At 34.7% G+C, this 20,792-nt stretch overlaps 10 protein-coding genes and 2 non-coding genes across 12 annotated transcripts; 5 read left to right on the forward strand and 7 right to left on the reverse strand.

Moving 5' to 3' along the window:
- Nucleotides 1-186: 186 nt before the first annotated feature.
- ASCRUDRAFT_11898 (C2H2-type zinc finger protein) lies at nucleotides 187-5,009 on the reverse strand. Its single transcript, XM_020188871.1, has one exon. The coding sequence runs from the start codon at nucleotides 4,845-4,847 to the stop codon at nucleotides 396-398; it is 4,452 nt and encodes a 1,483-aa protein (XP_020049068.1). The 5' UTR covers nucleotides 4,848-5,009; the 3' UTR covers nucleotides 187-395.
- A 3,974-nt stretch (nucleotides 5,010-8,983) lies between these two features.
- On the reverse strand, nucleotides 8,984-9,688 carry IVY1 (Ivy1p; the record flags this gene model as incomplete). Its single annotated transcript, XM_020190290.1, has 1 exon — nucleotides 8,984-9,688. A coding segment is annotated over one exon (705 nt), but the record flags the coding sequence as incomplete, so codon positions are not given.
- Nucleotides 9,689-10,736: 1,048 nt separating this feature from the next.
- MRPL11 (mitochondrial 54S ribosomal protein uL10m) lies at nucleotides 10,737-11,663 on the forward strand (the record flags this gene model as incomplete). Its single annotated transcript, XM_020190309.1, has 2 exons — nucleotides 10,737-11,164; nucleotides 11,225-11,663. 2 exons carry the CDS (start codon nucleotides 10,737-10,739, stop codon nucleotides 11,661-11,663), a joined length of 867 nt encoding a protein of 288 aa, XP_020049070.1.
- Nucleotides 11,664-11,823: 160 nt separating this feature from the next.
- Nucleotides 11,824-12,963, reverse strand: ADK1 (adenylate kinase ADK1). The gene has a single exon (XM_020192604.1). It carries the CDS (start codon nucleotides 12,698-12,700, stop codon nucleotides 11,960-11,962), a length of 741 nt encoding a protein of 246 aa, XP_020049071.1. The 5' UTR covers nucleotides 12,701-12,963; the 3' UTR covers nucleotides 11,824-11,959.
- A 433-nt stretch (nucleotides 12,964-13,396) lies between these two features.
- ASCRUDRAFT_t31 lies at nucleotides 13,397-13,467 on the reverse strand. The gene has a single exon. It is a non-coding gene; the product is annotated as a tRNA-Gly (tRNA).
- A 114-nt stretch (nucleotides 13,468-13,581) lies between these two features.
- Nucleotides 13,582-14,838, reverse strand: ALF1 (Alf1p; the record flags this gene model as incomplete). Its single annotated transcript, XM_020192605.1, has 1 exon — nucleotides 13,582-14,838. A coding segment is annotated over exon 1 (698 nt), but the record flags the coding sequence as incomplete, so codon positions are not given.
- A 50-nt stretch (nucleotides 14,839-14,888) lies between these two features.
- On the forward strand, nucleotides 14,889-15,188 carry LSM7 (Sm-like protein LSM7; the record flags this gene model as incomplete). The annotated part of the gene is made up of 1 exon (XM_020190250.1): nucleotides 14,889-15,188. A coding segment is annotated over one exon (300 nt), but the record flags the coding sequence as incomplete, so codon positions are not given.
- Nucleotides 15,189-15,432: 244 nt separating this feature from the next.
- EOS1 (Eos1p) lies at nucleotides 15,433-17,162 on the forward strand. Its single transcript, XM_020188920.1, has one exon. It carries the CDS (start codon nucleotides 15,676-15,678, stop codon nucleotides 17,053-17,055), a length of 1,380 nt encoding a protein of 459 aa, XP_020049074.1. The 5' UTR covers nucleotides 15,433-15,675; the 3' UTR covers nucleotides 17,056-17,162.
- Nucleotides 17,163-17,269: 107 nt separating this feature from the next.
- On the forward strand, nucleotides 17,270-18,802 carry ASCRUDRAFT_79426 (uncharacterized protein; the record flags this gene model as incomplete). Its single annotated transcript, XM_020194375.1, has 1 exon — nucleotides 17,270-18,802. One exon carries the CDS (start codon nucleotides 17,270-17,272, stop codon nucleotides 18,800-18,802), a length of 1,533 nt encoding a protein of 510 aa, XP_020049075.1.
- Nucleotides 18,803-18,821: 19 nt separating this feature from the next.
- On the forward strand, nucleotides 18,822-19,579 carry ALB1 (Alb1p). The gene has a single exon (XM_020192606.1). The coding sequence runs from the start codon at nucleotides 19,052-19,054 to the stop codon at nucleotides 19,490-19,492; it is 441 nt and encodes a 146-aa protein (XP_020049076.1). The 5' UTR covers nucleotides 18,822-19,051; the 3' UTR covers nucleotides 19,493-19,579.
- A 96-nt stretch (nucleotides 19,580-19,675) lies between these two features.
- RPE1 (ribulose-phosphate 3-epimerase RPE1) lies at nucleotides 19,676-20,383 on the reverse strand (the record flags this gene model as incomplete). Its single annotated transcript, XM_020191342.1, has 1 exon — nucleotides 19,676-20,383. The coding sequence occupies one exon, from the start codon at nucleotides 20,381-20,383 to the stop codon at nucleotides 19,676-19,678; it is 708 nt and encodes a 235-aa protein (XP_020049077.1).
- Nucleotides 20,384-20,496: 113 nt separating this feature from the next.
- On the reverse strand, nucleotides 20,497-20,568 carry ASCRUDRAFT_t30. Its single transcript has one exon. It is a non-coding gene; the product is annotated as a tRNA-Thr (tRNA).
- Nucleotides 20,569-20,792: the final 224 nt, after the last annotated feature.

Genomic DNA, 20,792 nt, shown 5'->3' on the forward strand with positions numbered 1-20,792 from the left:
ACCTCTCAGCGAATCTCTGATCTGATGGTTATTTATTTACCATTTTGCTTATCCCCAAACAAAAAAATAGTGCACGTGACTCAAATCAACGCCACCCACATGGATTGGAACCACTCGTTTGGTTCCAAGATTATTTCTACTTTGGGAACAAGAGCCACATCAGTGGATTTGTTGCTTTATACGGAACGGCGTTGTTTTGTATTTTGCGTGCTTTTCTCGTCTTCGTCATTTACGGGTTTCGGAAGCAGAGAAAAAAACTAAAGACGATGTTAAATTGATGCAAAAAGAACTGAAAGTGCAGGAAAATCGTTATAAAAGAGCTATAATATAATAGAGAAAAAACTAAAGAAAATTAAAGAGTCGTCGCTTAGAGGAAATTTCGTTAAATGGTTCAATTATTCACTGAGTGAGTGAGATTTAAATCGATCATCAACTCTTGCTTGGTATTCATTTGAACTGCCTCTTGAGGAAGTTTCATTGAATGAATAACTGTTTCTTCTCTCAATGGCTTCTTGTTCCATCGAAGGTTCGTTTGAATCACCTGTAAAGTTGATGAGATTACTGATGGAGTTGGTATTGTTGTTTCGGACTGGTCTAAATCCTTTATTATCAGCAATACCATTGATGCTGTTGTGCTGTGTGTTGTCATTGTTGCTATGTGACATATGTCTTTCATTGCTGCTATTACTGGCGTTATTATCATTAATGGGTGTGTTTGCAAAGCTATTTTGGCTAACAATAGTGTTTTTTAAATGGTTGTGACTATGTTGGTTAATCATACCTATTTCTCTAATATTAGGATAGCTTGTTGGTTGCAAATTATAGCTTGAAGCCGAAGATAAACTAGAGGTAATTGGCAATGGCAATTGCCTTGGTGATTTCTTAGAATGCGAATGTAAAAATGGTGAGCTATAGGTATTATTGATTATAATCTCGGATTGAGGAACATAATTTTGAGGTCGAGGTAATATGGGTGGTAAAAAAATTCTTTGTTGATTATCTTTTGAAAAATTTGAATTACTTTGAAAACTATTCAAATTAGTATCTCTCAATATTGGCTTTTCAATGTTGTTTGAATTTAGAATACTACTAATTTTATTATTATCGTGAGAAAGGTTAAAAGTACTATTAACAATATTTGAGTTTCTGTTATTATCTGCAATATTGTTACTATTATCTGTAATAGCATTATTATTATTGGTGTTGGTGTTGCTATCGTGATTTTCGATTTGGTTATTAATGTTATTATTTTCAATACAATGGTTATATTGATTAAGATTTAATGAATTATGATTAATGGTGCTTCTATCATCACTCCACTGACTATACAGTAACATTGAATTCGAATGAGCCAATGGTACACCTCTGGGACTTGAGGTAAAGGGGCTGGTAGAATAAGAATTAGCTCTACCATGTGGATTTTTATTAAATTCATTCAATGGATTAGAAACTGTTCCAATACTTGTTTGGTTATTCATCAGAAACGATCTATTAAGCATTACTTTATCATCAATTGGTTTCTCTTTACTAACTTCATTGATTGTATTGTTTTTATTTTTATTGTTATTATTAGGGTTGGTGTTGGTGTTGGTGTTGAAGAACGAATTATTACTTAGTACACTTGAAGTTGATGTGATAGCTGAATTGTTATTTAATATTATACCTGAATCATTACTATCCACTGAATTGGTTCTGGATATTTTGCTCTGAAGTCTATCATAGATCTCATTCATACTACTTCTGAAACTCCTTATGAAGTTTTCAATTGATATTGAATATTTATTATTGTTGTTAATAGAATTATTTCCGTGGAAATTTTGATAATTGGTGCCAAAATTTAAGAAATTTAACCAATTAACAAACAATTCATCAATACTTCTTAGATAGTAGCACAACAAATCGTTGTCAATGTATGATTCATCTTTTATATTTTTATAGCTTTCAGTTCCAACATTAAATTTATAATTTGGGCCATTATTCGAATCTGATTTGAAAGTCAAGCCCATTTGCTTAATTAGATAAATAATTGATTGAAGAATTGGGGAATCCATCAATGCTTGGATTCTCATACTACTATTGGGCGAATCCTTATTATCTTCCAATTGAACAAATAATTTAATTAGAATTAGAAAATTTTCAGTTAAAAACTTTAAAAAATTATTTGGCAATTTGAGAAAATATTTCAAGAAGATCAAATGATTTGTACTGCTCATAAACATATTGCTACCATAGTGGTCTTTGGTAGGATTATTGTTATCATTTTTATTTGACAAAATGAGTGAGTTGATTAAATAACTAATGAATAATAGAGGTAAAGATGTTAGACCTAGATTATTGTTAATGACAAAGGATTTGGCTACCTTGTTAATATTCCTATTACTTTTATTGATGATTGAGTAGTTGAAGGATTGGTTAGCAATTGTTTCCGATGTATCAAAAAATTTTGATAAAGATTTTGTAATTGAGTCAAAAGAATTTTGGTCATTGAATAGGAAATTGACAAAATTTGATAGGGAAGAAGGATCTGAATTTTTTAGATTAATTTCAGTAAAGACTGAGTCGATAAAACTATTGTCAAAAGTGAATTCCTTTATAGTTAGATATAATAGATCCCAGTGGATTTCGTTATTGGGGATGATTAGATAATTGATTAACAAGTCCTGTAGTAGTTTATCTGTGCAGTTAATTAGGAATTTTTTTTTGAATATGATGATGAGATTATAAATATTGATTAGATCTTGGTTGATGTTATTGTTGATTAGCATGTCGCTAAAGTTGTTCATGTTGAGCATTGTATTTGAAGAGTTTATGATGATATTTTCTACAAAGTTATTTGAGGGGCTATCGATGTTGTTATTAATTCTGGAGGAGGTGTTGAATTGCTGATAATTTGAGTTGTTGTTTAGAGATTTATTAGCCATGATGATTGAGTTGTGAATTAAGTTTTTTGAGTTATTAAAAAGGTTGTTATTTAGCTGGTTGAATTTGAGGCTTTGAAGTTCATTTGAGAGGCCCATTATTATGCAGTTTTCTCTAAAGGATAAGTTTTTGAAGAAGAATTGATTGGTTGAAATGGTTGTGTTGAGGTCATTTTGGTCAGTTTTGATGATGATGTTTTTGAGTAGGGAGTCTGGGGATTTAGTTAAATTTGATAAAATTGATTTTAAAGTTTCATTTTCATTTTCGTTTTCATTTTCAATTTGATTATTTAACTTATTGTTATTGTTATTGTTATTGTTATTGTTATTGTTATTGTTATTGTTATTGTTATTGTTATTGTTATTATTATTGTTATTGATATTATTATTATTAGATTGATTGTTATTAGATTGATTGTTATTAGATTGATTGTTATTAGATTGATTGTTATTAGATTGATTGTTGAAAGAATTGGAGGGATTAATTAGGAATTTATTTAAGAAAATGGAATGAACTTTTGGAGGTTTTTTATTAAAGTAGAGAGAGAATTTGGATAGTAGATTATATATATACCAGTAATTGAAGAGTTCCGATATTTTGTTTATATCATTATTGAGCAAATTATTCGTATCAGTTACTATTGTGAAGATAGCGTCATCGAGACAGTCGAAGATTGAATGAATTGGGATGAAGTTGTTGTTCATATTATTATTATTATTATTATTATTATTATTATTATTATTGTCATTGTCAATGTTGTTGAAAAAGTAGAGAGAGATGTAGGCTAATATGGTTAGAGGCTGGATGATTTCTATTGGTTGGTTGATATTTTTGAATAGTAGAGACCAAGATTTATTAAAGTATTGGAGACAGTCGTTGATTTTTGAGAATTCTGCAGCACCAAAAGCTAGAATAGCGAAGAATAAACTTGAATTGTTGATGTTGTTGATGTTGTCATTGATGTTGTTGGTGGTTGTGCTGTTGATGTTGGTACTAATGGACAAGCTTTGTAGAGTAGGTGGTATTGATAGGGATAGTAGTTTATTTAAGTTTAATATGACTGGTAGTTTTATGTTAGAGATTGTACCCCAAATTAAGAAATAGTTTGAGATTTTGGAAGAAGATAGGATCAAGTCTACGGTGTTTATGTCGTTATCGATGTTATTGGTGTTGATGTTGGTGTTGAAGAATTTGATGGGGATTAGATGGTTGTTTTGAAAGATTAGGTTTGAGAATTTTTTGCTTAAAGTTAGTAGGAGAATTAGGTTTCTTTCTGATAAAGAGTAAAAATTGGAGGAAATAATGTGGTTATTGGAGTTGTTGGTATTAGAATTGTCGTTAGAGGTATTATTGTTATTGTTATTATTATTATTATTAGTTGAAGTTGAGTTGGAGGGAGATTTTCTTTTTCTTGACGAAGTCTTTTTAGTTATTTTATTATTTGATAGGATTTTGGGAGATTGGAGTTTTTGATTTTTGGGAGAGTTTTTAATTGAGGCAAGAGGATCATTGGGTGAAATTGTAGACAAGTTTGTGTTTAATTGATTGAAAGTGTTTTGATTTGAGTGAATCAATGGGCTCTGGGAAGGAGAGGAAGAGGAAGAAGAAGGAGAAGAAATGGATGAGGGAGAGATTATAGAAGTGGTGTTATTAAGAGAGGTTGAAGTGGGAGTAGAAGTGGTGGTGGTGGTGGTGGTGGAAGTAGTGAGTTTTGGTTTGTTATTCCTAGTAACGTTGGCAGTATTTTGATCACAGTGGACAGTTCTTAAGTGTCTTTGCAATAGGTCTCTTCTGACAAATTTCACAAAACAGATTGTACAATTAAAGGGTTTTTCATTGGTGTGAGATCTTTCGTGCCTTGATTTATGTTCTGATCTTGAAAAGCATTTGGGACAAAAAGAGCATATATATCTTCTCGCAGAGGGCATTTTGGAGATCAAAGAGAAGAGAAGAGAAGGGAAGAAGAGAAGCAGAGAGAAGGAGAAGTCAAATGAAGCCAAAAGAGGAAAAGTATCAGAAACAAGAAATGTATAAATGGAAATAAGACATATAGAAGCAAAAGAGTGAGAATATATATATTTATAGAGAAAGAGCTGGAGGTGAGAGCGAGAGCAGCTGAAAAACGCTGGAGGTGAGCGACGCCCTCTCTTTTATACCGCACTTGGGCGCACGTCAGGCAATGGCCAATGAAAGGGATTCAGGACGAAAGGTTATACCTCCCTCAGCGTCTCGCTCGGCCCCAGAACAATGGACGCGCCCTACAGCAGGCCTGGCGTGCGTGTGCCGGGTCCTGCCGCGTTGTTCTCTGGGGTTGCCTGTCTTGACACGCTGCGTCGGCGCGGGCTCATCGCGCGAAAAGACTGTTTGATGTAGTGGGAGGGTGGTTGCTGCCCTACTAGTTTTTGTGTAGTCTGCGCAGGGGACCCCCTCTGGTATCAGGAGAAGCTGCTGCTTTGGATTCTAGCTGCACTGCAGATTTCGTTGCAGAAAAAAAGCGCGACGATCTCGAGAAAGAGGGTGGGTCAGTGGTACCCCTCACCAGAGCGAGCCGCTGATTTTGCTCAAGCAACGCATGCGCGCCAGTTGAAACGCTCAGGGTGCTGCGAAAAAATCGCGGGCCAGACTGGGATAAGCTGGCGGTAATTGCGCAAGACGGAAACACGGGCGGACTCCATTCAGGGCCCTCTACCCCGCGATTGCAGCGCACAGAACCAGACGTTACTGCAGACATTTCGACTGCGGATGAGCCAGTCCGGCGACGGAGACCAGCACGGGTCGAGTGCGGGCGGTTCCAAAGCGCACCACGCGCCGGTGCGCTTTGGACAGAGAGCAAATAGCAGGGTGGGAAGCAAAGCCGAAAAGCACAAGAGCAGAGCTGGAAGCATGTGTGGGATTGGCTCTGTAGAAACATGATTCGCATTCTCAACACAAGAAGAATACAGCTGCTTATCAGACAATAGCTCATGGGAACCAAAGAACGAAGCAGGACTCGGAAATAGACGCCACCAGTTCCTCTGGCGCAGTTTCACTGATCATCCACGCCAATATCGACGACGCAGAAAGAAACACAGCATCGCTAGCAGAATCTCAGCGTCAGCATCTCAGCATCTCAACAGAATCTCAGGAATTACAAATGTAAAACGAGCAACATTGACATTTGAGTAAGGAAAAACCAAGAGCCGTTCCAGAGCTAAGGTGGGCCTTTTCGGGAAGCCTGTTAATGGCTTTGAGCTCCACAAAGACCCCACCATAAAGAGCGTTCCGTGTTCAGCAGCCCACGGTACGGAATTTTCCGTTATGTCCTGGAAGCGTAAGCGATGCGAGTATCACTTAACCGTATCAATCACCGGTGAACTAATAGCATTCACAAATGTACAGCTGATGCATTGAATATTATTCTCACTATCCAGTTTGTTAAGCGTGCTGTGATTCCAATGATATTCCACTTTTTTTAAAGCAATCTGGCACAGATTAACTGGACAGTACCCCAACCTTCAACCGTGATACGTTACTATAAAAACCAGCTCCGACCTGCAACATCGTTGGCATAATTCAACGAGAACGAAAGCAACCGCCAACGAAATGAACTGATAGGTAATTGTTGTGTTGGTTTGATTTGTTCACTGCTCTAATCCCTTTTAGGCCAGTTTAAGAACCAAAGCTTATTTTCACTGAAGAATGCACTACGTAAAGCGGGGCGAGACCAGTATAAAGGGCTCAATCTATTATCATACATAACCACATAAGGCAATAAAGAGCAATATATGATATAATATGATATAATATGGTAGCCCTCCACTAGCCAATTACAGCTCTCCACTACCCACGCCGGACTTTCTCTCTATGTCGCTACCTACCTGGGTGCCAACCCTGGGCAAACTCTCTCTTCTTCGGCTCTTGCCTCTCGCTTCTCGTTCTTTGGCTTTATTTTTTAAAATTCCTTTTTTTAAAGCTCTCTTCTTGTTTCTACTCTAATTAAGCATATCTTTGAGATACTCCTTAACCACCAGACACCAAAAAAGACTACTGGATACCGCCAATCTAATCTAATCTAATCCACTTTTCTCTTCTTCCATCGTCTTCTTTTCTCTTCTCTTCCCCTTCTTCAAAAACTAGCATCAGCCTGTACCAAGACAATGCCTTTACTCCTACCCTATCTCTTGCCTCTTTCGATAGCCCACCCACCAATCTCACGCCCGCTCTAGATATCCCGCTCTTTTAGTCCACCTCATCTAAAACCACCTCTTCTCTTTCGCCTTCTCTTTTCTTCTCTTCAAACACATGTCGAGAGGTGCCACAATTACCCTTTTCGGCCTCTCCGAGCTTTGAGGTTCTTTTCCTCAACTCCCCAAACCCCTCACCGTCCTCCCAAGTCATCCAACATCGTTGCTTTATTCTCCATAACCACTAAAATACAATCTAATCAATTATAATCAATTATCAACTGTAATCAACTGCTAAATTATAGCAAAAAAACAACTATAAAACTAAATATTTAATCCATCAACTACTAATAAGAGCAATACTCAATTCACAATTGCTACAACTCATCCCCAATCTCTCCCTCCCTTTTCTTTAACCACTTTTCCCTGCTCCCCCAAAAAATAATCCTCCACTTTTTAACCACCTCTTCCATCCGCTTTTTGGAGTTAATCCACTTTATCAATTTTGGAGTATTAAAACATGGAAAAGTAAATTAAAATAAAGTAAAAGTAAAGTAAAATAATTAAATAATTAAATAATTAAATAATTAACTAAATAAAAATAAAGGGGTTATAATCATAATAATAACAAAGAAAATAAATAAATAAATAAATACCATTCTAAAATTTCTTCTCTCCTCTTTTAACCTCAATTTTTGTCTAACTTTTTATAGCTCCTAAAAAAATTTAACACATTCAATTGTATTCCCATTTGTATTCCCAAGTGAATTCCCTTCTATATTTCCATTTGTATTTCCTTTTGATTCCCAACCAACAAAATCATAATCTAATCCATCAAATTTATTCTCTAATGATCTCAATTGCTTATATTCAAACAGTTGTTCCATATTACATATCCTTCACTCTTTATCTGATTCACTCAGCTCATTAACTTCACTCACATCTTTCAGATATAAAAACGAATTCTTACCATTCAAATTCTTGGTCCCCGTGCTCAATAGCGAATTCTTCTTGCTTACAGTATGAGATGGTGATGCCAATGATGTAGCTTGAGGCACTGGCAATGAAAACGAATTATCATCTGATAAATTTCCACTACCATTATCAATATCATTATCATAATCATTATTATTCAGATTATCCAGATTATCTAGATTATGCTTATCCAGATTATTACTATCCTGATTGGCATTATTAAATATCAAATCATAATTACTTGATGTGGCAATTAATGGAGGTGCTCTCCCTAAATATTCGTTTTGTTTTCTTCGAATGGATTCTGATGGAAACAAACTCAACTCATCATGTTCTATATTATTATTACCATTACCATTAATAACATCATTAACATTATTATTATTGTTATTGTTATTATCATTATTACCATTATTACTGCTATTAAAATCATTGATCGACAAAACATCAGCCATTATGGATTTATTATCATTTGGTGATATTGATTGCAATTTGCTATTTGTAATCACTGATTTCCCATTCCCACTCTCGTTTCCACCATTAATGTTTATATTATTGATTTCACTGTTATTGTTATTATTATTATTATTATTATTACTACTTTTATAAGACACCAATTGTTGCTTCATTATAGACGAAGTTATCAGCGCTAACGATTCATTTTTCTGTAAAAATAAATTATGTGGTTTCTTTTTCGAAGGTGATGGAACATAAAAATCACTTAAATTATTATTATCATGACTAGTTTGATTTTTATTTTTATTTTTATTTACTGGTAGTATTGAAAATGATGGTTTATGATCAAGATCAAAATTATTATAATCAACATTATTGATATTATTAATATTATTAATATTATTAATATTATTGATATTATTATCATTGGAAAGCGTTAGATTCTGGTAATCTAAATCAGAGGTATCGTCATCAGAATTTGCAAATGGATCAGGACATGTTGCAATTAAATCATCAAGACCACCACCAGACCATCCTTTTCTTGCAATACCATCAAAGATCTCAACCTGAGCTCGTACAATTGACGAAACTCTTGTTAATATTTTAGAAGAAGTCGCTTGAACTAAACTAAAACAAGACAAATAATAATCGTGTTTCAAATTGTCAATTTCCTGGATTTTTCTAGAAATGTTTGACAATGTCGATTTATAATTGACTAAATTTCGAAATCTAGATTTGGATATCTTGGAGTTTTGGTATTCTAAAAACTTCAATTCATTAATCTTTTCGCTAATTTTGTTTTTAAAATTTGAATTGTTGGTGGCTGAAATTTGATTAAACGCATCAATCTCGTTTTTAACTGGTTTTTCAAAATTAATATAAATAGCCTGAGATAACAATTGCTGATGGTTTGAAATTATGTAATGAAACCCAGCTGCTGACATTAATCCATCAGCTGCATTTCCACTTCCTTTGCACCTGGCACAGTCTTCCAATGCTGCACCAAAGTCACTTGCAGCGTTTGATGTTGATAATAGGGAATCCTTATAAGATTGAGCAGTTTTCAATAGTTTGTTATAGCAAGACTCTGCAGATTTAATGTCTTTTTTCGTTATTATTGTGGGCAAATCCAACACAGAGGGCGTAAAGGATATAGTTGAATCTAAAGTCGACATCGAAGGCTTTCTGAATAAACTATCTTGTAAGTTTGAATTGAGATAAGTATTGGAAGTCCCGGTGTTATTTGTATTGCTTATATTGCTGATGTTATCCGGCACATCATTGCCACTATTAATATTGATGTTTAAATTGTTACCACCACTATTCATATTCCCACCAGTACCAGTATTACTATTGGCGTTGGTATTATCAATTGAATTGAGAGACTTGGTTGGCGAAGTTATGCTGCTTTGATTTGAAGAAACAAAATTGTAAAACTCAGACAAATGAGGTGCTCGAAAGGGTATGATAGCAGACGAAGCGTTACTGATGACATTGTTGCTGCTGGAGAGAGTTGAATCAGCAACTGAATCAGACATCCTTGAAGACATTCGCACAGTGAACAAGAGTATCGCAGCAATCTAATAAAGTGATCTGATAAAGACAGTGCTTAATCTGGGTTCGCTCTAGGATAAAGAACGAAGTTACAGATCATCCAGAAAAACGATGAAAACGGCAAAATTACCCGGAAAGTGTAGTAGTATGAGAACGCACGCAGATCTGCGCAGAGGGTAATGTGCACAGTCTTATCTGTATATTTCCACACTGGATACTGATGAACACTCACTGATGCTGGAGGGCATCGTGTGGTTGAATTCACGATCTTTTAGAGTGGTGTCGCTGTGCTGATTCTGCTCTTTGTTGGAATGGCTCCAATTGCTGAGCTGGCGTCTGTAGTTCTTTTGCAGCGCTGAGCCGGGCTTTGGGTCAAGGCACTGCTGGGCCACTGCTGGGAGCTTTTCAGGCAGAACAAAGCCTCTGGGTCCATGGGCTGTTTGTAGATTACAATGTCTTTGCTCTAGAAATCAGATCACTGAGAGTTGGTGAAGAGCTTCTTTTTTCTTTGAGCGTTATGGGAAATATTTCAGAGTGTACACGTGATTCAAAATAGCGCGATTTGATTGGCCTGTGGCGGGGAAAAAAAGAGAGCATTGAAAAATCCAGCAACGAGAGAGAGACCTATTGTAATCAGCAAGCAGTTGCAGTTCGTTTAGGGAAGTGAAAATGAGTTCTTTAGCTGCTCGAAACATATATTCGTATTCGAATTCGCTATTTGCAAAGAACAGTCATTCATTTAATGCTCTATTCAGACGCCAAAAGCATTTTAATTCAGTGGCCATTATCAATAACCATAAGAAGAACTTGTTGATTGAGAACAAAAAAGTTGTCAGAACCACGATTAAACCAATAGACTCGAGAAAGACATTTTTAATTGATTTCTACAAGGACATACTAGACAACAATTCTATTATTTTATTTTTGCATCATAACAATTTGACCAAAACTGAAAATTTCAATTTGCGAAGCAGGTTTATTGACATTTTATCTAAAGATGGGAAGCAGGAAATCGGATCGTTTCATATAATTCGAAATAAATTATTTCGGGTGTTGTTGAGAAACTATTACGATAACGATCCAGCATCTATTGATGCGTTGTATACCAATAATTATTATAACAAGATCAACAAGTTGATTAGAAAGAATCCCGAGAGGAAGAGCGAGGAAGTTGAAAAACTTGATACCGAGAAATTTAATAAGTTTTTGGACAACGAAAAATTAGTTAACAAATTATTACCGATTTTGAATGGGCCTACAGCTGTGTTGACTATTAAGGAGACCAATCCAATGATATTGAAAAAATTGATCACTATATTGAACAGTACAAATGAAAAATTGATTCTTATGGCAGCCAAAGTTGAAAATTCGATATTTGATTTGGACGATATAAACCAGTTTAAGAATCTACCTTCAAAGGAAAATCTACAGTCTCAATTGGTGGGATTATTGACCATTCTAAGTGGTGCAGGGTTGGTCAGAACATTGGAGGCTACTACTCAGTCATTATATCTTCATTTAAAGAGTCACGAGGATAACATCAACCCCAATAAAGCAGACTCTAACACAGAGGAAACAAGTCAAGAGAAACAATAAACACTAGAAATAATGGAGAGAAGTGAAAAAATAAGAGGGAAAAGAATGCATTTTTTTTTTATTTTTTTTTTTTGTAAATAAATATACAGTAAATACAAATATATAATGAAAAAAGAATATTAATTCAAAGAATATTGATTAATTTATTGATTATAAAGTTAGCAAGTTTATTTACTATGTTTATAAATATAAATATAAATATAAATATAAATATAAATATAAATATAAATATAAATATATATATAATTATATGTAGTGATATGACGATATGATGGTATAATTAGGCTTTAGGAAAATTATTGACCAAGACATTTTAAGATTTGAGACCAAACGTTGCTTGGAGATTGAGATGCATCAATACCACTCCAAATACCAGTTTTTTGATAGTAAGCAACAATTGGTTCAGTTTGGTTGTGGTAAGTTACCAATCTCTTTTTCAAGGCATCAGCGTTATCATCAGACCTTTGAACTAAAGGCTCGCCAGTAAGATCATCAGTCATTTCTTTTTTTGGAGGATTGAAAAGTTTGTGATAAGATCTACCAGAGCTTGGGTGGACTAATCTGCCGGTGATTCTAGCAACTAATAATTCATCATCAATTTTCAATTCTACAGCTTTTTGTAAAGGAATGCTTTTTTCCTTTAACATTTCATCTAATTTTTCAGCTTGAGGAATTGTTCTTGGGAACCCATCTAAAATGAAACCTTTTTTGCAATCGGGGTTGTCAGACAATTCGGATTTAATCATATTGACCATAATTTCGTCACTTATTAAACCACCTTGATCCATGATTTTCTTAGCTTCAATACCTAAGGCAGTTTGCTTGGTGACTTGGGATCTTAACATATCACCAGTAGCCAAATGACAAGCGCAGAATTTTTCTTTTAAATTTGGTGCTTGAGTACCCTTACCGGCACCTGGAGGGCCAATTAATACCATACGGATGGAGTCATCGTCAGTTTTGGCTGGTTTAGGGTAGTCTTCAAGAAATTGAATTCTTATTTGCAATTTGTTGACTAATTCTTTCAATTGTTCCATTTTGGTTGATTGATTTGAAAAGAGAGATGTATGAAATATTTACAAACGGCGAGTAAAAAACGGCAAGTAAAAAGTGTGGTGAAGAGAAAACACAAGCTTTGAATAAAAAAAGAGGAAGAGTAGAGTGGTAACACGTCAATTGGAAGGGAAGATAAGATAACTTGAGAAGAGAAGAGAAGAGAAGAGAAGAGAAGAAAAAACAAAAAGTCTCTTAGGAAAATATGGACCTGTAAAAGAAAATTCGCTAAATCATAAAAACAAGTTGCTAACTGGTGGAATCTTTATATACAAAACGAGAGCTGTGCTCAAAACGAAGGTTGGAGGTGCACAATCTTAGCGTTGGGCCTACAAAGGGCATAGGAGCGAGGATAACGCACGCGGTCTCGCAGTCGATTCGTCTGCACATGGATTGGTGGAACACGCGCTCAGTGCCGGTGCGCCGCGTAGACCCGCCAGCCAATCACACGCACGCCGTGCACGTGAGACTGCTTTCTGCCGACGGCCCAGACCCCCGTTACCAGCCCGTGTGGGCGGGGCTACGCGTCCGCTGATTGGTGGGTCTGCCGCCGAGCTGGGGCTGGAGACTCATCTGACAGCGGTTCGACTCTCGCTGGAGAGCAGTGTTTTTTTTGCTGCTGCTCACCGATTAGGAAACCGTAAAAAGAGCCAAAAAATGCAAAAAAAAATAACTTAACTTGCGTAAGCCCGGAATCGAACCGGGAGCCCAACGATGGCAACGTTGAATTTTACCATTAAACCACTTACGCTTATTGTTAAGATTGCAAGTCCATATATTAAATAGTATACACACTAGTATATTATCTTTATGCTATATTTAGTGTATGATATATTTGATGTATTTGATGTATTCGTGACGGTTCTACACTTGTATATTTTATCAATTAGTTTATTTAGTAAATATACTATAATCATAGTTCATCGTCAGAGTCGTCAAATTCAGATAAGCTTGGTTTGGGGAAATCACCAATTTTTATAGTGTTAGCCTTCAAGAAGCCGCCATAATTCTTTTTACAGTTGAAGTAGTGGTAGTTTTTAATACTGCCATTGTTCTTACCAACCGGCTCATCGAATTCTATGCCAACCCAAATAAAATCGTTGTCGATTTCTTTGATTTTTCCAATGTACTTGATTGTTCCAATTCTATTATCTTTAATGACTTTACACCTATCATCAATCTTATAATTCAATGAAAGTAGATTAGTCTCATCAATTTCCTTTTGTTTATTTGCAGAATAACCTTCATTAAACCTACCCAATTTATTTTTCAATTTCCAGCTTCTCACTGTGTTCTCCTTCTTGCTATAATCCTCTTCGTTCAACTTGAAAAACTCATTGTTATTGTTATTATTGCTGTTGTCTTCATTTTTATCATTGCAGCTATTTTGTCTTTTTGCTAGCTCATTCAATTCTGAATCCGGTCTTGTATCATTAACATGAAGTCTCGCAAAAGGAATTAAGTCTGGAAATGTCGATAGTAAAGTATCGTCGCCCTTGTCGTCAATTATGATGGGATCAGTAGTCAATGATGTTGCATATAGTAGGAGCTGTTGGTTAGCTGGAGGCACGCCTGTTATCAATTCTAGTCTTTTTTTCAAGTATCCAAGAGAGTAATTCAATGAGATTCTTCTCTCAGACGACGTCAATAGGGAAGTCACATATATGCTTATGTCTGCCATGTTCGAATCAACTTCTCTTCTTGTTTGTACTTCGGATGTTCTTTTGCCAAATCTCTCTTTAGTAGTATATCTTTTGATAGAACACTTTTATCGTCCATCACTGAAGAATGTTCCTATTTATCATCTCCAGGAGACCGTTTCTGCGGATCCTTCTCTTTTCGGCACATGAGAAAAGCAAAAAATATTACAGACACCAGCGAAAGACGAGGAAGAAGAAAAAGAAGAGAAAGAAGAAACAGTAGAAAGATAAATTTTATTGTTCTCCCAGAATCACTACGAATCAAGTAATGGACAACAGAGTATGTTGCAATTCCAATTCCAATTGTGTCTTCTGCACTTGTTTTTCCACACGCCATACTAACGTCGCTCTTTCAATGACAATTGTGACAATTTAGAACAGACAAAAAAGATACACCAGAGGTTACAACAGTCACAATTCTGGCAACTCAAGTTATAACAGTAATTCCAATGCAAGCTCGAGCCAACAATACAAAAATGACGGTCCCAAAAGAGATGCTATATTGGACTTGAGCAAGTTCAAAAACGAAAAGTTACGAGTGAAATTCATCGGCGGCAGAGAAATCATTGGGGTGCTCAAGGGCTACGACCAGTTGATGAATCTCGTCTTGGATAACGTTGAGGAATCGCTCCGAGACCCAGACGACGACACTGTGTTGACTGAGAAGAAAAGGCAGCTAAATGGGCTAGTAGTTGTCCGAAGCCCATTGTTGTTGACTGTGTCGCCAGTCGAAGGAAGCGAGGTTATCGAGAACCCTTTCACCAAGGAGTAGTGTTGCTGTTGCCACTCTACTAAATACACGTTTCTCACGCACCACAACCACCACAGCCAGCAAACTCCCAGCACAATCATCAATAGCAAAGTAATACCCCATTCCAACCCTTTGGTTCTGCTTCCGCACCAGCCCTGCCGCATATCACGGGTTTTCCTACTGTAAAATTTGTACAAAAGTCCAAAAAAATTGACATTCTTTGTGTGAGATCAAAATTTTATTTCTGATAAGAGTTAAAGGGTAATCGAAGCATCAATGGTCAATTATCAACTGTCAATTATCAACCATCACAGCCTGATTCTTTGCTGAATTGCCTATATATATATATACCCTTAGCATTACAATTGCCATTATATATGCCTCTTCATATAACCTATAATAAATAATTTATAACAGCCCATCATTATCATTTATCATCATCTATTGTCCATCTTGTGAATTATCTTGTTACTTATTTTGTTAATTATTTTGTTAATTATCTTACTAAATGGATGATAACCAGTTATACCATACATACTCAAGAAACTGCAATGATCCAATAATTGAAACCTCTTTATCAAGATCAAATTCCTTCAATAACATCCGCCACATCAATAGTATCAACAATTTACACAATTATAGCAATCACAATACCAACTATATTAATAACTATACTAACATATCTTCAAATGACAACGAAACTGATTTAGATCCTGACCATAACCATAGCCACAACCATCTCGATATCAACCAAAATGACAACCAAGAAGAAGACGACGACGACGACGACGACGACGACGATGACGATGACGATGACGAAGAAGAAGAAGAAGACGACGATGATAACCAAATTATTGAAATCTCAAAAAAATCGTCTAATAACTTCAAGACCTTGAAAAAATTTGGTTTGAAATTATTAAATGCAAAACAGCATTTAGCTTTAGCTTTATGTAGAGATTTATCTTTGTTAATTTGTTTTAAAAACATGTTGAAATGTTTTAAGTTAGCTTATTTAACTTATTATAATGTAAATAATAATCATCTTGAAAACCTCCCTTTTTCTCAGTACAATGAAAATCTATTAAACATATCAATCATAACAAGCACAAGAGCTTCAGAATCAATTTTAACATCAATTTGGTGTCTTGTATCAACTTACCTTATTTACTCAATCTTAGATGGTTTAATGACAAGATGGATAGTCTTTTATTCGGTCCAAGCAACTATCATCAGAATGTTGTCAATGTCTTTTTTACTAATCACTATCATCAACTCTGTAATATTCCTCTTCACTCCATCCTTATCAAATGATAACATCAACCACAACATTGATCCAAGCACAAGTTTACACACTTGGATTATCATAAGCTGTATCTTGACTCTAATTTACATCATACAAAATTTCTTTGTTAGCGATTTGGACCAAATCGACACCTCTCAATCAATATCTCTTCCTCACAAAACAAGATCAAGGGCGAATAGCACAAGTCTAAACCATATCCACCACAATCAAAGCAACAGTGGTTCTAACAACAATGGCTCCATCGCCTCAAGTGGCCTTGATATTCTCAACAACTCAAACAATTCTGCCAGCATTTTAAACATTACCAGAAAAAACAGCTCTGTCAATATCAATGCCAATCACTTGAAAAGACACAGTGAGTCATCTGCTTCCATAGCTCTCCATCTCAATGCCAAAAAAAAGAAGAAATCAAGGTACTTCAATCACTATAACATCATAATCTTTGCTGTTGTGCCAGTAGGGGTTGCGTCTTTTATAACAATGATAGGTTTATATAGAAACTTGGTGATACTCAAACTAGACATCGAGCAGCGAAACTATCTATTCCACACCATCAACAGTGCAAGCAATAGCATAGAAATATAGCCACTTGCCCTTTTATCACCTCCCTTCTCTTGAATAAACTAATTCCTAATGACTAATAGCCAACAGCTCGCCTAATAAACATCACTGTTCTTATCTAGTCACCATTACTTGCCCGTTCTGAGTTTTAATGAGTAAAAATTTGTAAGACACAATCAGTGGAAAACCACACCAACGTTATAAAAACAATCGTTTCTCTCAAACAATAAACTGAGCAATGTCTATTGTCACCATCCAGAACTTTGATAATGATAGAAAGGACAAGATCCTATATTGCTATATTCTTGCTTTTGAATATACTCGCACAAACTACTACAGTGTTTATGTAACTGATTTTACCTCGCACCCAAGTATAGGAACTCCAATCAGTAATCACATAAGGGTAGGTTTCACTGATGATGGGTTGAATCTCCTTGAAAACGACAAGATTTTGCATTTGCAAATTTATTCCACTGAATTCCTGCCTATTTTGAAGGTAATTGAGTCCATTAGGGACAAAAACTTAACTCGTTTTATCAGCGATAAGGGAAAAATCGAGGGATATGATAATCCATATTTCAAAGACTATTATAAAGATTTAATAGATGACCAATTTTCTTATAAACGAGAATATAATGATTTTGGAATGAATTACGTTGATCATTTGGGTTTATTTGCTAGAATTTACGCATTCCCCAAAGTGTATCATAATCTATTGGAAGGTCGAATGAAAAAAATTTTTTTTTATTCTTTGGAGAGCCCAATGAATGTGAACAATGATTTATTCTCCAACAAAACTCATGAAAATTTAACTCAATTATTTGCAAAATTCATGATGTATGTCTCATCAAATTTTTTTAATGTTTTTCTAATAAATTTTTCAAAATCAATTCCTAAAGATATCATAAACTTTTATTTCCAGAGATTTGATAAAAAGATAAAACATAATAATGATAATGATAATAATAATGATAATGATAATAATAATGATAATGATAATGATAATGATAATGATAATGATAATCACAAACACAATGGCAATGATAGTAATACTGACACTGAAGACAATTTCTTTGACAATTCAAATAATTATGAATCCTCTCAAAAGAAGGGTTATTCAAATAGTAACCTTAAAGGGTTCAAACCTCCAAAGAGTTACTCAAGTCCATTAGAGAAAAAAGCTTTAGTCAATATAAATAGTTTCCCCGGGGATACATTTTTAAGTGATGATACTATAGATTATGATAACAGTTATAAAGATACATATATTGAATTTGATGATTTGATTCATAATTATGATAATTATCCCAAGTCATTGAAAATCAAAGGGATTATAGTGGGATTTGAGCCGATTAATGGAGTCTTTTTAACAAAGGAGAATGAGTTAAATGAAAAGATTTATTATAATAACTTGAAGGTAATTGTATGCAATGATTCTGATTATAAAACAAAGGAGTTGTATCAAAAATATAAGATAATTTCCCAAAAAAATATAATAGCTTTAGTTATTAATAATGAATTCAATTTGCTAAAATTTTTCAACAAATATGGGAAATTTACAAACCTTGAAGAAATTTATAAAAACACAGATAAAATTATTGAAAAATTCAATGAAATCTTACAGAAAACAATGGAACTGGATAAAAAATTGGAATTTGAAATAAATAAAAGCAACACCAAAATTGGGTTGAATTCATATAAAAAAGAGTGGGAACTTGGTGAAGACACCACCTTTGATTATATATTAAATAAGTGTAATATCACAAAGTAAACTAACTATAATTTATAATATTTATAATATTTTGTATCATTTTATCACAATATAGTTTTTGTGTATTCTTGAAACAAAAAAAAAACGAGACCAGGTTTGTGGGTTTTTTTGCATTTGAACACAAAATTTTTTTTTTGCAATTTGCAATTTGAAAATAAATTTCAGTTGAAGAACTTTGGTTAGTGTTGAATAATCAGAAATTGTTTGGGTGATAACATAATAGTAGATCTATAATATACATATTCCAGAATGCCAGCATCAATTAATAAGAACAGAAGAACGAAAAATAAGAGTAAAAAAACAACCAAGATAAGCAAAACTACAAGCAAATCGATATCTACAAAGAAGACAAAGAAAATAGAAAGAAATAAAAGATATATTAAGAAGCAAAATATTGAAGAAAAATTGTTGATTGACATAGCAGCAGAAAAGGAAAAAAGTGAGAGTAATGGAGAACTAATGGTTGATGATGAAAAACAGGAACATTTGAAAATTGAGTTGTATAAGTTGAGTAAGGAAAACCAAGAAAATAAATTAAAAAATAAAATCAGTAAAAGTTTGAAAAATGAAAACACACAAGTGAGAAAGGCATTATGGTCTGTTGTTGAACAGGATGATAGATTTAGTGGAGGATTTGATGGGAATTTAGATGGAGAAGGAACAACATTAGGAGGACCAACCTTTTTTTGATTATTTTTGATTATTTTAATTTTAAAAATTCTTATTATTAATAAACATTGACATTGAAATTGAAATTGACATAAACATAAACAGAGACATAAACATTAACATATAATCTATATAATTTAATTCTATCATTTAATTGGAAATTTTAATTGATTTAATTTACAATTTTATTTATATTTTTATTTTTCACTTATAAACGTCCATTTGAACTAGAGTTGCTTTAACTTCGTCTCTCATGTATTGGATTAACTCTTGGGGATCTTTTGAAGTGAAACAACTGGTTCCAGCAACAATCACATTTGCGCCAACTTTAGCAGCATAAGGAATAGTTTCTCTTGATAGACCACCATCAACTTGAATATTCAAATCGGGGAAGTTTTGTCTTAATTTTTCAACTTTGGGCATCATATCTTTCATAAATTTTTGACCACCAAAACCTGGTTCAACAGTCATCACAAGAGCCATATCCAAGAAGGGAGCCAACTCAAACAAAACATCAACAGGAGTGCCTGGTTTGATTGCACAAGCAGCCTTCAAGTTATGTTTTTTGATCAATTTGACTAGTCCAAGAGGGTTTTCAGTGGATTCATAGTGGAAAGTAAACTGGTCACCACCATTCAAGGCAATGTCTTCAACCCATTTTTCAGGCTCGCTGACCATCATATGGCAATCAAAAAACTTGACGTTCTCATTGATTTCGTTGAACTTTTTGGGGATCTCTTTTCTCAAGGACTTGATGATTGGAGGCCCAAGAGAGATGTTTGGCACAAAATGGCCATCCATCACATCGATGTGGAGCCAGTCAGCAGAGGCATTGAACATTCGATGGCACTCGCAGCCTAGATTGGCAAAGTCTGAGGCGAGAATAGAGGGGGCAATAATAGGCTTGACCATTTCACACAGACGTACTTCAGGAAAAAACAATTCTACTCTGATTACTGCTCTGATGAGATAAAAACAGAAACCAACAGCTTTCCTCTGAGCTTTCTGCAAAAAAAAAAGAAAAATGCCTCTTGCCAGAATTGAACTAGCGACCTTTGCATTACAAGTGCAACGCTCTACCACTAAGCTAAAAAGGCGTTCTGTGTGCTGCAACTCCACAAAGCATTTTTTGTACGTGTCTCGTGACCTGTTTGTTTTGATCTGTTTTTGAGGGCTTCAACTGCAATTTATCAACTTCTCTTCAACTGATAAACTGCCTTTTGTTATTCACCAGCTTTCTACGCTCCAGCTGCTTTTTGTTTTTGCTTTTGCTGCTGTTCTTGTTCTTGTTGCTGTTTTCTTGTGCCAGTATTTCTCAGAG

This window comes from Ascoidea rubescens (genome assembly GCF_001661345.1).
Source record: "Ascoidea rubescens DSM 1968 unplaced genomic scaffold ASCRUscaffold_2, whole genome shotgun sequence".
NCBI classification, from domain to species: domain Eukaryota; kingdom Fungi; phylum Ascomycota; class Saccharomycetes; order Ascoideales; family Ascoideaceae; genus Ascoidea; species Ascoidea rubescens.

Excerpts from the sequence above, each read along its gene's own strand:
- ASCRUDRAFT_11898 (XM_020188871.1), bottom strand. The coding sequence starts at position 4,847 with ATGCCCTCTGCGAGAAGATATATATGCTCTTTTTGTCCCAAATGCTTT.
- ADK1 (XM_020192604.1), bottom strand. The coding sequence starts at position 12,700 with ATGGAACAATTGAAAGAATTAGTCAACAAATTGCAAATAAGAATTCAA.
- EOS1 (XM_020188920.1), top strand. The coding sequence starts at position 15,676 with ATGGATGATAACCAGTTATACCATACATACTCAAGAAACTGCAATGAT.
- ALB1 (XM_020192606.1), top strand. The coding sequence starts at position 19,052 with ATGCCAGCATCAATTAATAAGAACAGAAGAACGAAAAATAAGAGTAAA.